The sequence below is a fragment of the Emiliania huxleyi genome (assembly GCF_000372725.1).
Source record: "Emiliania huxleyi CCMP1516 unplaced genomic scaffold EMIHUscaffold_27, whole genome shotgun sequence".
NCBI classification, from domain to species: Eukaryota; Haptophyta; order Isochrysidales; family Noelaerhabdaceae; genus Emiliania; species Emiliania huxleyi.
Window position 1 is genome coordinate 403492 of NW_005200011.1, and position 13036 is coordinate 416527.

At 64.0% G+C, this 13036-nt stretch overlaps 3 protein-coding genes across 3 annotated transcripts; 2 read left to right on the forward strand and 1 right to left on the reverse strand.

Annotated features, from left to right (window-relative positions):
• Positions 1–1065: 1065 nt before the first annotated feature.
• EMIHUDRAFT_450542 (hypothetical protein) lies at positions 1066–2518 on the reverse strand (the record flags this gene model as incomplete). The annotated part of the gene is made up of 4 exons (XM_005776981.1): positions 1066–1433; positions 1525–1575; positions 1653–1973; positions 2384–2518. 4 exons carry the CDS (start codon positions 2516–2518, stop codon positions 1335–1337), a joined length of 606 nt encoding a protein of 201 aa, XP_005777038.1. The 3' UTR covers positions 1066–1334.
• A 635-nt stretch (positions 2519–3153) lies between these two features.
• Positions 3154–4151, forward strand: EMIHUDRAFT_427107 (hypothetical protein; the record flags this gene model as incomplete). The annotated part of the gene is made up of 5 exons (XM_005776982.1): positions 3154–3182; positions 3269–3395; positions 3457–3612; positions 3740–3839; positions 3908–4151. The coding sequence occupies 5 exons, from the start codon at positions 3154–3156 to the stop codon at positions 4063–4065; spliced, it is 570 nt and encodes a 189-aa protein (XP_005777039.1). The 3' UTR covers positions 4066–4151.
• Positions 4152–7915: 3764 nt separating this feature from the next.
• Positions 7916–10676, forward strand: EMIHUDRAFT_435400 (acetyl-CoA acetyltransferase). The gene is made up of 8 exons (XM_005776983.1): positions 7916–7925; positions 8004–8505; positions 8615–8684; positions 8980–9069; positions 9366–9541; positions 9730–9797; positions 9966–10035; positions 10105–10676. The coding sequence occupies exons 2-8, from the start codon at positions 8030–8032 to the stop codon at positions 10346–10348; spliced, it is 1194 nt and encodes a 397-aa protein (XP_005777040.1). The 5' UTR covers positions 7916–7925; positions 8004–8029; the 3' UTR covers positions 10349–10676.
• Positions 10677–13036: the final 2360 nt, after the last annotated feature.

The window sequence follows — 13036 nt, forward strand, 5'->3', positions numbered from 1 at the left end:
GGCACCTCCCCGCGAAAAAGACACATCTAAACCCGGCTGACGGCGGCCTTACACTTTTCCTAGCAAGCCTCTACTGCTTCGTTGTCCGCCGTCTGCTGCTGTACAATTTTGGCCTCTTCTCCGTCGCAAGGGCCCCGCCCCAGGAGGGGGGGGCGGGGCGCACTGGCACTAACACAGGTACACCTTCGAAAGAATGAAGACTCAACGCAAGGGAGGGCAGGCCGGTTTTTGGTTTCAAATTCTTTCCCGTGCCCAGTGTCGTGCCGCCACCCATCCCTGCACCTTTGTCCCCCCCACCAGTGCCACCTCTGCAACAGGCTCTGCCGTGGTTCGGACCGCACGACACCGTCCGCGCCTATCTGGACGAGGTAGACAAGGACGTTCGCGACGCATACAATGTGGGCGAGATGAGCCTGGACGACGTGGTGGCGCCGGACGGGCCCGGCACAGTTTGGTGCCAGCAGCACTGCGAGGTCGACAAGGTGATTCCGGACGGATGGTTCCACCCGCGCTTTTTTGCGATGGCGGCATGGAGCCGGGGGGGATTGGGGGGGATTGTCTACGCCGCGCCACATACAATCTACGTGTCGGCCTCGGGCTTGTTCTCGCGCGGCGCGGCGGGGACGCTGCCAAACACGCCCCCAGTGATCGTGCGTGCAGGCCCACCCCAGCTCAGGAGAGAGCAACAGGCGGGCACTTGTCGTCGTCGGTGACGACTTCCAGCTCGCGCAGGGGCCGGGCTACGCCAGCCTGCACGTCTCGCAGCGTGTGCAACAGAGAATATCCGCGGACGAGCAGCTCTGGCGGCAGGCGTCGTGTGCGCGTGACGTGCTCGAGGAGTACAACAGCTGCGGAGGTCACACTTGGGTGGCTCCCCGTGTGAGAAACGCCCTTGACGCTGTTCTCCAGAAGCGCGCGGAGTTAGGGACGCCCCACCCGCGCGCTGTGTTCGGTAGCGGTGGAGTGTTCCAGCGTAGCAGCGGGCGTGCGCCGCGCTCCATGCCAAGCACAGTCGCCGCACGCATCATCGGCTTGTTACCTGGACTGCTGGCCCAATGCGGCGGTGTGATTAGCCGTAAAAAGAACTATTTCCTGGGCGGTCGATGCCGTCTTGCCGTCTCCGCAGGCTCTCAGTTCTCTCCGGCATGACACCGCCGGCTCTGCATGTGACCCGGCCCTCCGCCTCCCTCTCTCTGCCTCCCACGGCGTGAGCCTCGGCCGCCTCTATCAGTGTGCCCGTGGTAGTGAGAGACTGCCAGTGAGAAGCTGGAGGAAGGTCGCTACTCTCCCGCGCAGGGGAGAGATCAAGAGTAAGTCTCACGCGCGGTTGCGCCTCATGTACTACGCGCCGGGCTCAGCTGTGGCAGCATATCGCGGCTAGGTGGACGGCGCGGCCTCGCCGTCGGAGTCGTCGCCGAGAGGAGGGTCCTCGCCTAACGGCGGCGTCACCAGACACGTGTCGTGCGCACGCCTCAGGGTCGTGCCGGCCGCGCCGCGGCGAGAGGGAGGTTCGGGTGGCCCCACCTGGTCGTCCAGCCCCTCGTCGGTCAGGCTCTCTCCGCGCAGCATCTTCGCCTGCCGACAGCCAGGCAGAGGTCCGCCCAGCCGTGGCCGAGCTCTAGCCCTGGCCGCCGCCTAGCCGCCCCCTCCACCTCGCCGCCCGAGGCACGCGGGTAACGGTGCGCGAGAATACAGCCGAGCGCCACGAGGGAGATGGCCGAGCCTGCGGTGAGCACTGAGATGAGCACGAGCCGGTTGACCGCCTCAGTGCGGCTGCGCCGCCCTATGCTCTTGCCCCCTCTCAACCCCAGCCCACTGTGAAAGTGAAAGCTGCCACCATCCTCCTCCCTGCTCATTGGCGGCATGTGAATGGGTTGCTGGTGCTGCGGCGGCGTCGCCAGGACGCTGCCGCTGCGGAGGCCAATCGAAGGCGCATCCGGCTGCGTGTCGTGAATGCCAGCGCCGCTGCTCGCCTGTTCGCACCGCGGCTCTCGGTGATAAAGGCTTCGCACCGCGGCTCTCGGTGACCTCGACTATTTCTCTCAGATCCCTCAACATACGACGCTGCTCACGTCGCTGTACACGTAGAAGTTGGAGATGGTGGCTGCTGATGTTCCTGGACTGGGAGGGCTGCCTGGCGGGCTAAGCATTGTACAGACGCAGCTTCGCACGAAATAGAGAAAGTGCGCTGGATAGCTCCCGCCTGGATGTGCGATTAATGACTGCACTCCAAGTGCTCCAAGTGCACGTCGGGCATCACATGACAAGCGATCCCACGACAGCGATTGTGGGGACTACATGATCCGTACGTGAAGGGTGGAGGGGCCCGCCCGCAGAGCTAGGCGGCGTGGGCGCCCCCCACTGGGGTCGAGGGTAAGAGGACGTCTGCCGCTTGCTTGTTCTTGACGTCGTTGACCCAGTTGGCACGCTCAGGGGAGTTGAGCCAGTTGATACGCGTATTGCGCGCCTGCTTGTTGATGTTGTTGGCGTCGCCCGCTACCGCCGCCATGCTGCCCATGGGAGATCTGCTGCGTGTGGTGGACGACGAAGGAGGACAGGCGCTCGCCGACGCCGCCCCGTACACCGTCCGGTCCGTGTTGGTGCCCGCCGCTTCCTTGGCGAACACGTGGAGGAACTGCTTGGTGGGCGGCGCAATGCCACCCAAAGTTTCCACGAGCACCAGCCGCGTTATGGCTTTCTTGATTCACTTCGCATCGTAGTGTACTGCGCCCCCATCCACCTCCAGCCTGCATTCTTCTTGACCCACCCGTCTCACGAAATAAAATGTGCGAACGGCCTCCGTGATTCAAACAAAAAGTAGCCGGGGACTGTCAGGTGTAGGTTTTTCTTGCTTGGCCGTACGTCATGACGGGGTAGGTACCGTAGGGTAGGACTGGGCCCTCCCGTCGGGTTTTTTGTTCACGCCGGAATTTTCACAGCAGAAAAAGAAATTTGCCGCGAGAATCGGAGAGAGACTGCGAAGAGAGATAGGAAGAGGCGGACGCCCAAGGGTGGGCGACGGCTAGCGCACCACACCCCTCTCCTTAAAATCCCTGTGTGGTGGCGGCGTGCCGTCCTCCCATGGTCGTCTTTTTCTTTAGTGCACGCCACGGCGACGAGCCGCAGCACTCGACCGCCAACGCACCTTCGCGAATGCCTCGGCCGCTGACGGAGGACGAGCTGTGCGCCGCCCGCCCAACTGTCACCGCACTGCACTTCTTTCGAGCGCTCCTCCGGAACTCAGCGCTCAACGCCGCCCGCCTCGCAGCAAGATCTTCTTCGAGAAGCTGTCCAAGTACATTGGTCGAGGCATCAAGACGCTGCTCGACCCGCCTAATGGGCCGCATTGCTTCCGCCTGCACAGAGACCGCGTCTTCTACGTGAGCGACCTGCAGGTGCGACTGCGCCATTGCCGGTGCTGACACACGGCCACTGACATGGCGCCGCCTGCCACAGATGCGCTCGGCGGCTGCGCTTCCGAGAGACCAGCTAGTGGGGATGGGTGTCACCTTTGGCAAGTTCACAAAGAGCAAGAAGTTCCGACTGCACGTCACCTGCCTCGACTACATTGCTCAGCTCGCGCCGTACAAGGCGGGCGGCAGTCCCCGCCGCGTAGCCTCCGGCTCTCGCCCCCTGCGGCCATGGGCCTCTCGTGCTGCACGCGGGCGCCCCCCGCGGGCGCACCGCCCGCCCGCCCGCCACCTACCGCGCGCCCGCCCCTCCCCTGCCGCGCGGGCAGGTGTGGGTCAAGCCGTCGGCGGAGCAGTCGTTTTTGTACGGGAACCACGTGCTCAAGGCGGGGCTGGGTCGCATCACCGAGGACACGCCGCAGAACCAGGGTGCCCCTCGTGGCCCTCCCGCCCTCGCGGAGGCGCGTCCACGACATGTCCGCGATTTGCACCCGCAGGCGTCGTGGTGCTCTCGATGGCAGACGTGCCGCTCGGCTTTGGCGTGACCGCAAAGTCCACCGCAGAGTGCCGCAAGCTCGACCCGCAGGCGATCGTTGCGCTGCACCAGGCCGACGTGGGCGAGTACTTGCGAGACGAGGGCGCACTCACCGGGTAGCCACGCGCGGTCGGCTGTTCTCTGATGTTGTTGATGTGCGGTCCCTGACGAACGGCTGCGAACAAATAAGAAATATTATAATAAAAGTATCAGAGTGTAAGAGGTGCGTACTGGGCTGGGTTGGAGGCTCCATATGGAGGTGGTGGCTATGGCTTTGGACCTTTGCGAGAGGTGGCGAGCGGAGCAAGTAGCAAGTGGTGTATGCGCGCGTCCACGCTGCGCAGCGGCTCTCCCGCGACCCCGGCCCCTCTCGTAGCCGCAGCCGCAGCCGTAAAGGGTGTGGATGCTGGGTTCAACAAAATCGGAGGACGCGACCCACTTCGCCACAGACGGTCCCGCGCCTCGCCGCTAAGACGGGTACACGACCGCGGCTTGTGTGCGTGTACCCGTCTTTGTCCGGAGTGAAAAGTCCAACGCGCTCGTCGATGGCGGCTTCCCTCAACCTGCGCCGCGCTCGGCGAACCTCGACAGCGCTTTCGGTGGCATGCAGCTCTTTGCGACAGAAGCCTGGAGAGCAGCTCCTCTGCTGCTCACACACTCTGCACAGCTGACACAGCCTACTGTGCGGCTGTCACAGCTGTGACAGCGATGGGCTCGCCCTCACTGGCCCTCAGTCACTTGTGCTGCGGCTTGTGTGAGCGACACTGCTCGGCGACTGCCGGCACACTGTGAGACCATGGGTGAGAGGTCAAACCACGCTACCAGCGCTTGGTCACATCGGCCCCGAGGTCAGATCCATCTACTCTGTTGATGACAAGACTTGTCTACCGGCTGGAGCCGAGCAGGAGGGCCCGGCGCACAACCCCTGGTCAACTCACCCTCCACACACCCCGTAGCCGGCCTACCGCCGGCATCCGCCGCAGCCCCAACTCTTGCCGCTAGTGTCGGGTAGTGACCAGGGGTGAGGGGACGGATTGATCATTGGAAGATCCCTCACACCAAGTTCGTGCAGGGCGGGGACACATGTCCCTAAATCCCATCTGGTCTCAGAGTTTGACCTTGGAGCACAGACCGTTTTATTTATTTATTTATTCCCGGCGTCGGTTTTTTTAGGCATTGTGGGGTTCGACCCCATGACCTCCTACGGCTCTGAGATGGACACCAGTGGGTGTGGGACCACAGCCAGGATACACTCGAAGGCTGGGTAAGCAGTAGAGGTCGATACTCGACGCGTCCCACAGGGTCTGTGTCGCTGTCGTCATGAGAGAGCCAACATGTGATCCATATGATGGTTCCTGACAACCACCTCAGTCAACTTTTGTCACAGTTCCCGCTCTGAGAGGAGCTGCGGGTCAGTTCGACTGCTGGAGCTGTGTCGCTGGCGCGCGGCGGCCTGCCTCCGGAGGTGCCTCTGTGGTGGACATTTTTTGGTCACCGTGAGAGAACGCGTTCGAATTTTCACACCGGAACTTCAACTTCGCACGCGCACCGGCCAGGGCTACAATAGTGCCAGGAGGCGGAGGCGTGAGTCGGAAGGACGCGACCGTCAAGTGTTCCCGTTTTTTCCTACATCGCTGTGAACTGTGCGCGCGCGGGCCTTCTAGGCCCGCGGGTAGTCTCCCCCCATCCCCAGGGCCTCCAGGGCTCGCACCTCAACCTCTCACAGACCAGCGCATAGCGCCATAGGACGTATTTTCTTCTCATAACAAGGCTGTGAACCCGGCCACGTAGAGCGCGCTGAGAGCTATATTAGAGATCTAGAGAGCTGTAGAGCGCTGTAGAGCTCTACATCCGGCGCGGGACGAAGCGGGTGCGTTGTAGAGCGATGTAGACTCGATGATGAGAGCGAGTGTAGAGCGCGATTTACTTAGTGATTTCACTGTGAAATCGCGGATCGCGGATGCGACTCAAGGCTCTGCCGGCGGGTCTGTGGCCTGGCGCCTGCCAGACCGCGGGTCCAAAATACCCCGGCGCTCGCGCGCGCCACCGCTCCCGGCGCGGGGTGGGAAGTCAGTTCGTGAGTTCTGTGTCCCCATCCCTGTGCTCCACCTTCTTTTCCCGCGTCAGTCCCATGAGAACCCCACTACATAGCGCCACCTCGTGAGCTGTCCTGTGAGCTGCGTGCTGTGTGTCCAGCAGTCCGGACCCAGTGCTAAGGCCGGTGACAGTGTGCCTCGTGTCGGCTCCCGAGCCAATCGTGTGCAGTGTGTGTGCGTGTGGGCCCGTCCTCCATGCTGGGAGGTGTGTAACACTGACTGACTGACTGACTGACTGTGAAATCGCGCTCTACATCGCACCTTCGTCCCGCGCCGGATGTAGAGCTCTACAGCTCTACAGCGCTCCAGCCAGAGCGCTCTACATCTCTACAGCTCTACAGCGCTCTACACTCTACATCCTCTACACCCTCCCTCAGGCCCTTGTGTTCACGCGCGCGCGAGACCTAGCGCGAGACCTAGCGAATGGCGCGGTTCACGCCTCGCACAACACGCAACAGACAAACAAATTATGTGTGAGTGTTAGAGTTGTTTGGTTTTCCTAAAAATCTCTCTCTCAACAGAGAGAAAGGAGAGATGCACCCAGCCAGGTGTGTGCCAAATTCGATTGCATTTTACCACTCGGGCAAACTCGATGAAACGACGGACGGAAAACGCGTTTGCGGTCGCTTGCCGAGAGCTATGCATGAAGCGGCCGGCGCGCCACCGCAGCTCACCGATGGAGCATGCGCCGCGGCTCAATCCACAGACGCAGCAGCATTGCGACTCATTCTCCAAGCACGGCCTCTGGCGTTGCGATTGCACAGAGAGCGAGCAATAGTCGACAAAACCACTGATCTGTGTGCAGCGGATCTCCATGGCGGTCGCGCCCAGCGAAAGGACAACCGCGGGCCTCGCATGCTCGCCCGGATGCGGACCCACCGTGCGAGTTGCAGACCCGGAGGAGGCCGACCCAGTGTAGAGTTTGTTGTAGAGATTTCACGTTGTAGAGCGCCTCCACGTCGCTCTACAACGGAGGCGCCTCGTCACGCGGCGGATGTAGAGCTCTACCGCTCTCCAGCGCTCTACATCTCTACATCTCTACAGCGCTCTACACTCAACATGTGGTCAAAATTTTGACAATTAACCAATTGGCGCGGGGTGTGGAGAGGAGGCGCCCGGGCTCGGGGCGCGGGACGGGGAGGGGGGGGGCGGAGAAGGGGGGGGCGTGGGCGAGGAGGGAGGGGGGCGGGGGGGAGCGGGGAAGGAAGAGGGGGAGGGACTTGATTGAGGAGGAGGCGGTGGGGGTGGAGGGCGGGGAGGCGGGGGGCGTGTTTGGGGAGATGGGGGATCGGGGGGGGCGGGCTGGGGGGGCCTCCGCGAGAAGGACGGAGCGGAGAGTGCGCAGTGGAGGGCAGCTGCGGCGCAAGCGGAATGCGCGGCCCCAGTAGTCAAAGGTCAACATCCTCTCCGGCTACGACAATGTGAACGTGATCTGGACCTCACGGGGCTGACCCGTCTCCTCCAGATTGGGACAGACTCCACAGACGGCCGGGCAATACCTGTTCGTTAATTAATATTATGAATGATGCTTTTGCACGGCTGACCCCCCCCCCCCTGCCCACTCTCGGCCCTCTCATGTCGCGCGCTCCGTCTGAGCCCCGCTCGTGCACAGGAGGAAAATGGAAAACTAATCAGATGCGAGATGGAAGCAGGAAGGAAGCTTCCATCCCGGCCGTGGTTCGAATCCACACGAGCCGAGGGGTACGTGAAGGGGAGGACGCGTGGTGGCGCTGGCCCGAGGTCTCAAGCGACTAAGTAATCAATCTGCCAGAGCGACTAAGTAACCACGAGAGGAGAGGTGGTCCCCTCAGTCGAAGGCCGATAAAAAATAAAAGTTCGCTCATGATCGGAAAGACTGCCCGCCGGTGTTCGTCAGCCCACACAGTGCTAGCCCGCTTCTTCCCTTTACCACGACACCTCCTCAAAACCACCGCCGCCATCACCTTCTGCCGCCTCCCTCAGGTCCGTCCTCGCGCCCTCGTGCCACCATGTCTCGCCGCGCCGTCATCGTATCAACCGCACGAACCGGCCTCACCAAGTCCTTTCGCAGCGGCTTCAACAACACGCACGGCGCAGTCATGCAAGGGCACGCGATCAAGCACGCCATCGAAAAGGCGGGCATCAGCCCGGGCGACGTCGAGGACGTTATCATTGGCTGCGGCTTCCCAGAGGGCGCGACCGGGATGAACATCGCGCGCAACGCGGCGCTATGGGCCGGCTGCCCAGTCACCACCTCGGGCACGACCATCAACCGCTTCTGCTCCTCAGGGCTGCAGGCGGTGGCGTCGGCTGCGCACTCGGTGATGGTCGACGGCGTGGACGTCGCGATCGGCGGCGGGGTGGAGAGCATCTCGATGGTGTCGCCCGTGGCAAGCAAAACCACCGTCACCGAGGAGAAGCTGATGAGCGAGTTTCCCGCCCTGTGGATGCCCATGATTGAGACGGCAGACATTGTCTCTGCCCGGTGAGTGCGCCGCCCGCGTGGTATTCGCGGGGCATGCGCGCCCAGCGCCGGCCGCACACACCGCGCGGCCTGCTCTCGGCGCGCGTGACCGGAGCCGTCCCATTCGCAGGTACGGCATCTCTCGCGAGGCGCAGGACGTTTACTCCGTCGAGTCGCAGCGACGCACCGCCGCGGCTCAGGCGAACGCTGCGCCGCGCCACACACATAGCCACGGGGAGACGCATTTGCGGCCCCGCGGCCCGGCCTGCCCCTTGTTGCGCCGCTCCGCCGCACCGCCCGGCGCGGAGCGGCGGCGCCGCCGCTCGGAGAGCCTCCCCTCGCCCCGCGCGATCCGTCTATCCGGCGCAGGGGGTCTGCTGTCGCTCCCCCTCCCTCTGCCCCTCTCCCCTGCCCCTCCGTGTCACTAGTCCGTGTCTCGGTCTGCCCCTCGCCGCCGCCTCCCTCGACTCGCCCCCGTCTGCCGCGCGCCTGCAGGAGGCGGGCCTCTTCAAGGATGAAATCGTGCCGATGCAGGCGACGATGCTCGTCACAGACAAAGAGACCGGCGAGACGTCCCACAAGACGGTCCGCTCTAGCCACTACTCACGGCTCACGTTTATTATCGTTGATTGTCCTGCATTGCCAGTCGCACGAGACGGTCTGCCGACATTCTCACTGCTGCCGCTCTCCCGCCACTCCCACTTTCTCCCACCGCCGCCTCTCCTCGCCGCTGCCTCTCTCCGCTGCTCCACTCGCCTGCCATCGCCATCACCGCCGCCACCCTCCCTCCGCCCTCCCGCCGCCCTCCTGCCCACGCGGGGCGGCGAGCAGTTGTTCTTCGTCACGATGGTTGCTCTCATTTCCGAGCAACGCTTGACCAGGTGCTCGCGGATCGCGACGAGTGCAACCGGCCCGGCACCACGCTCGAGGCCCTCGCGGGGATGAACCCCGTGCGAAGCAAGGTGGACCCGTCCGCCTTCATCACCGCCGGCAACGCGTCGCAGCTGTCGGACGGCGCTTCTGCGTGCGTCGTCATGTCCGAAGCCGAGGCGTCGAGGCGCGCGTGGCCACCGCCGTCGCCCACATCCCCGCCCCCGCCCCCGCCCCCGCCTCTGCCTTCGCCGCCGCCACTTCCGCCTCTGCCTTCGCCGCCGCCGCCGCCGCCGCCGCCGCCGCCGCCGCCGCTGCCGCCACGCCGAGGCGTGAGGCGACGGAAAGAGACACGACGCGGTACGCGATGACTAGGCGCGGGCTGCAGCCGCTCGGCGCCTTCAAGGGCTTCGCGGTGGCGGGCTGCGCGCCCGACGAGATGGGCACGCCCGCCGTAGATGCGTCCCGTAGATTGCGTCCCGTAGATGCGTCCCGTGTAGATGCGGGACGTAGATGCGGGACGCGCCTCCCGCCACTCGTCCCCTACGATGCTCGAGGTCGCTGCCATACGCCTCCCCTTCCCCGTCCGCCCTCCTGGCTTGCCCTCGCAGGCATCGGGCCGGTGTTTGCCGTGCCTCGCCTCCTCGCGCGGCACGGCCTCAAGGTGGACGACATCGATCTGTGCGAGCTCGTCGAGGCTGCATGCGCGAGTCTGTGGACGGCGTCGTTCACGTGTTGCTCTGTGAGCAGGTGGGAGCTCAACGAGGCCTTCGCAGTGGTGCCGCTCTACTCGATGCAGCAGCTCGGCATCGACCACGCCAAGACCAACGTCAACGGCGGCAGCATCGCGATCGGCCACCCCTTTGGCATGACGGGCTCGCGGATGGTCGGCCACGCCCTCCTCGAGGGCAAGCGCCGCGGCGCAAAGAGCGCGGTCGTCACCATGTGTATTGGCGGCGGCATGGGCGCGGCGGGGCTGTTTGAGATCTTCTGAGGGGCTCGAGACTTGGCGCGAGGCGGTCTCTAAGGAAGCCCGCTCGCGGTGAGGCAGGCCCAACAGCGACGGGAACGCTTGGGTTTCACGCCGCGCGGCGGCGCCTGATTGTTGCGCGCCCTTTCGCGGGGGCCCGGCAGGACGCGCGTTGGCCAAACTCTGCGGGTCGGCACGTCACGCACGCGATGGGAATGTCACTCCGTGTGAGAGCAATTTCAAGAGACCAGCGGCCCGGTCTCGCAGATCGTTTGTTTATGTCGTGCGAGAGGTCGTTTTTACTAGTTACCTTGCGTTATTGTGTGTTGATCGGGGGTCCTCGACGGCTTCTATACGTGATGGGCCCCGTCGCCGCCGCTTTCCGCCCGCCATGACCCCAATCCCCAACTAGGGGTAGAACTACCTCGAAGCTTCCTGCTGAGTGCTGTCCGAGCAGGCTGTGGCGGTAAGTGGGATGTGGGCAGTGGGGGCTGGGACCTGGGTGGCCTCTGCGCTCTGGCCTGTGCCCCCGGCATCCCCCGCGGACCACGCGCACGTGCAAGCAGCAAGGCGCGACGAGGTAACAGGCTAACTAAGGTAAGGTGGTAAACTAAAACTTCACCACACACACAAGCACTGGTGGGGCAAGGGGGGGCGACCCTCGCGAGCTCGCGACTAGAGCTGTTTAACATTAACTTTGGGCCTAACAGTTGCGCTAGTGTTGGGTGAAATCCTTAACGTTGTTCAAGTGTTCACCCCAGCTCATGCTGTCACTGTTTGTTACTGTTGTTACTGTTGTTCAGCGGTCAGCAAGCAGAAAATGCCCAAAAAAGCGGGTAAACCCCGAAAATACCTGGGGTTTTCCGGGTATTTTCGGGTATTACCCGCACTGGACGCTGGAGATCGTCGTGGGTCACTCCCAGGCCTTCCTTATTGTTGTTCAGCCGGCCTAACGTTAGCTACTGTTGTTGGGGAGCCCCACTGTTGTTCTGTTGTTACTGTTAACACTAGCAACACTGTTCAGCTCCCAACGTTAAACAGCTCTACTCGCGACTCCACGTCTATAGACGACAGGAGGGGAGCCCCGCGCGGCATAAAAGTGCAAGGCCCGGTGCGCGTGTGTGGTGTGAGCGGTCTGCTGTGACAGAGCAGTTGGAGGGCATGAAAGTTGCAGCGAGCGCCGAGGCGAAGTGCTGACTCGGCGACAGGAGTGGCGTGAAGAGCTGACGGCACGAGCGGCCGCACACTGCTCGGTACCCCCCCTGCACATCTAAAGCCATGGCCGACCCCCCCCCCCAGCAGCAGCGCTCTGCTGCTGGGGGGGTCCGGACCCCCCCACCAGCAGGAGCGCTCTGCCTGTGGGGGGTGCTGGCATCTCTGTACAGACAGCAGCTGTAAGTAGCATGTGTTCCAGTGGCGAGATACTGTCCCGTTTTGCTGTTCACAGCTAGGGACGGCCTCTGCGGCAAAGTCAAACCACCCCACCGCCCACCTCCCTCCCTACCACCGCAGCAAACCTTCGGCTCCCGCTCAGAGGCTCGCCGCGCCCGTGCGGCGCGCCGAGGCGGCGCCGAGGCCGGCGCCTTGCACCCGGCCCGCGGCCGGCACCGCCTCGCCCCACAACTGACCGCCCTGCGGCCCCTGCGCAGGCGTACCACAGGCGTCGCTCAAAAAGCGACGCCGGGTGTGGGCTGCTCCCTTGACCCGTCACCCGCCGCGCCCTCGCCCGGCCGCCTCACCGCTCACGGAGCGCTCGGCTGCTCGCCGCCGCGCCAGCGGTCGCTGCTCCGCCCCCCCGTCGCGCGCGCCGCGCGCGCGCTGCCGCCGCCGCCGCCGCCGCCGCCCCCTCCTCGCCGTCTTCCCCACCCTACCCTCTGTTGCGCGCGCGCGCCGCGCGCTGCGCGCCCCCGCCCCCGCTCCCAAGCGCCCCTTCCCCGGTAGGTGTGCGTAGAAAGTGGAACCAATCGAGAGGTGGCAGAAGCCGCCGTGTGTGACACATATTGCGGCACGTGAGAGTGAGACAGAGCCCCGGCAGCGGGCCCCAGCGCGCGCGCGCAGCTCGGCCAGCGCGCAACAGGCGTTTCAAACAGCAAACGGGACGGCCTGCGCAGCCTCTAACTATTTCGGCAGATGTTGGGGTGACGCGCACTACGTGTTGTGTGAGGGAGTTTTGGGCGCCCTCGCTGGAGGCGTGTCGGTGTTCTTTTTTGCGCTCCGAGAGTGTCTTGTGAGCCTGTTTGTGTCTGTGTGTCGCTCGTGCGTGTCGTCATCCATCTGTCTAGCGTCCACCCATACCGCGTTGGTGTCCAGTCTGAGCCTGGCTGTTCTTCATTCACCTTCCTACCTAACCTAACCTAAAGTGGCTCTGCCTCCGGTGCTCCTTCGAAATCTGCAGGAGCAATCGCGACCGCGAGGTGGTGGGAGAGGCGGCGCGGGAGCGGATCCGCCCGGTGGAGGAGGCGGGGAAGATAGATGCTGGAATGGGACTGGGGGAGTGAGCGGCTCGCGGTTGCCGAGTCGTGCCTGCCATCCCGTGTCGCGGAAGCGAGGCGCGTGGCACAGGAGCTCTGGGTGGTGGGGTGGGAGTGTGTGGGTGCCCGCGCCGCCTAGCTCTGCGGACGGGCCCCTCCACCCCTCACGTACGGGTCATGTAGTCCCCACAATCGCTGTCGTGGGATCGCTTGTCATGGAGTCATGGTAAGACAGGGGCGT

Coding starts and splice junctions, on each gene's coding strand:
- EMIHUDRAFT_435400 (XM_005776983.1), top strand. CDS start 8,030: ATGTCTCGCCGCGCCGTCATCGTATCAACCGCACGAACCGGCCTCACC. Junction 9,542..9,729: donor TCCGAAGCCGAGGCGTCGAG/GCGCGCGTGGCC, acceptor CGCGATGACTAG/GCGCGGGCTGCAGCCGCTCG. Junction 10,036..10,104: donor AAGGTGGACGACATCGATCT/GTGCGAGCTCGT, acceptor CTCTGTGAGCAG/GTGGGAGCTCAACGAGGCCT.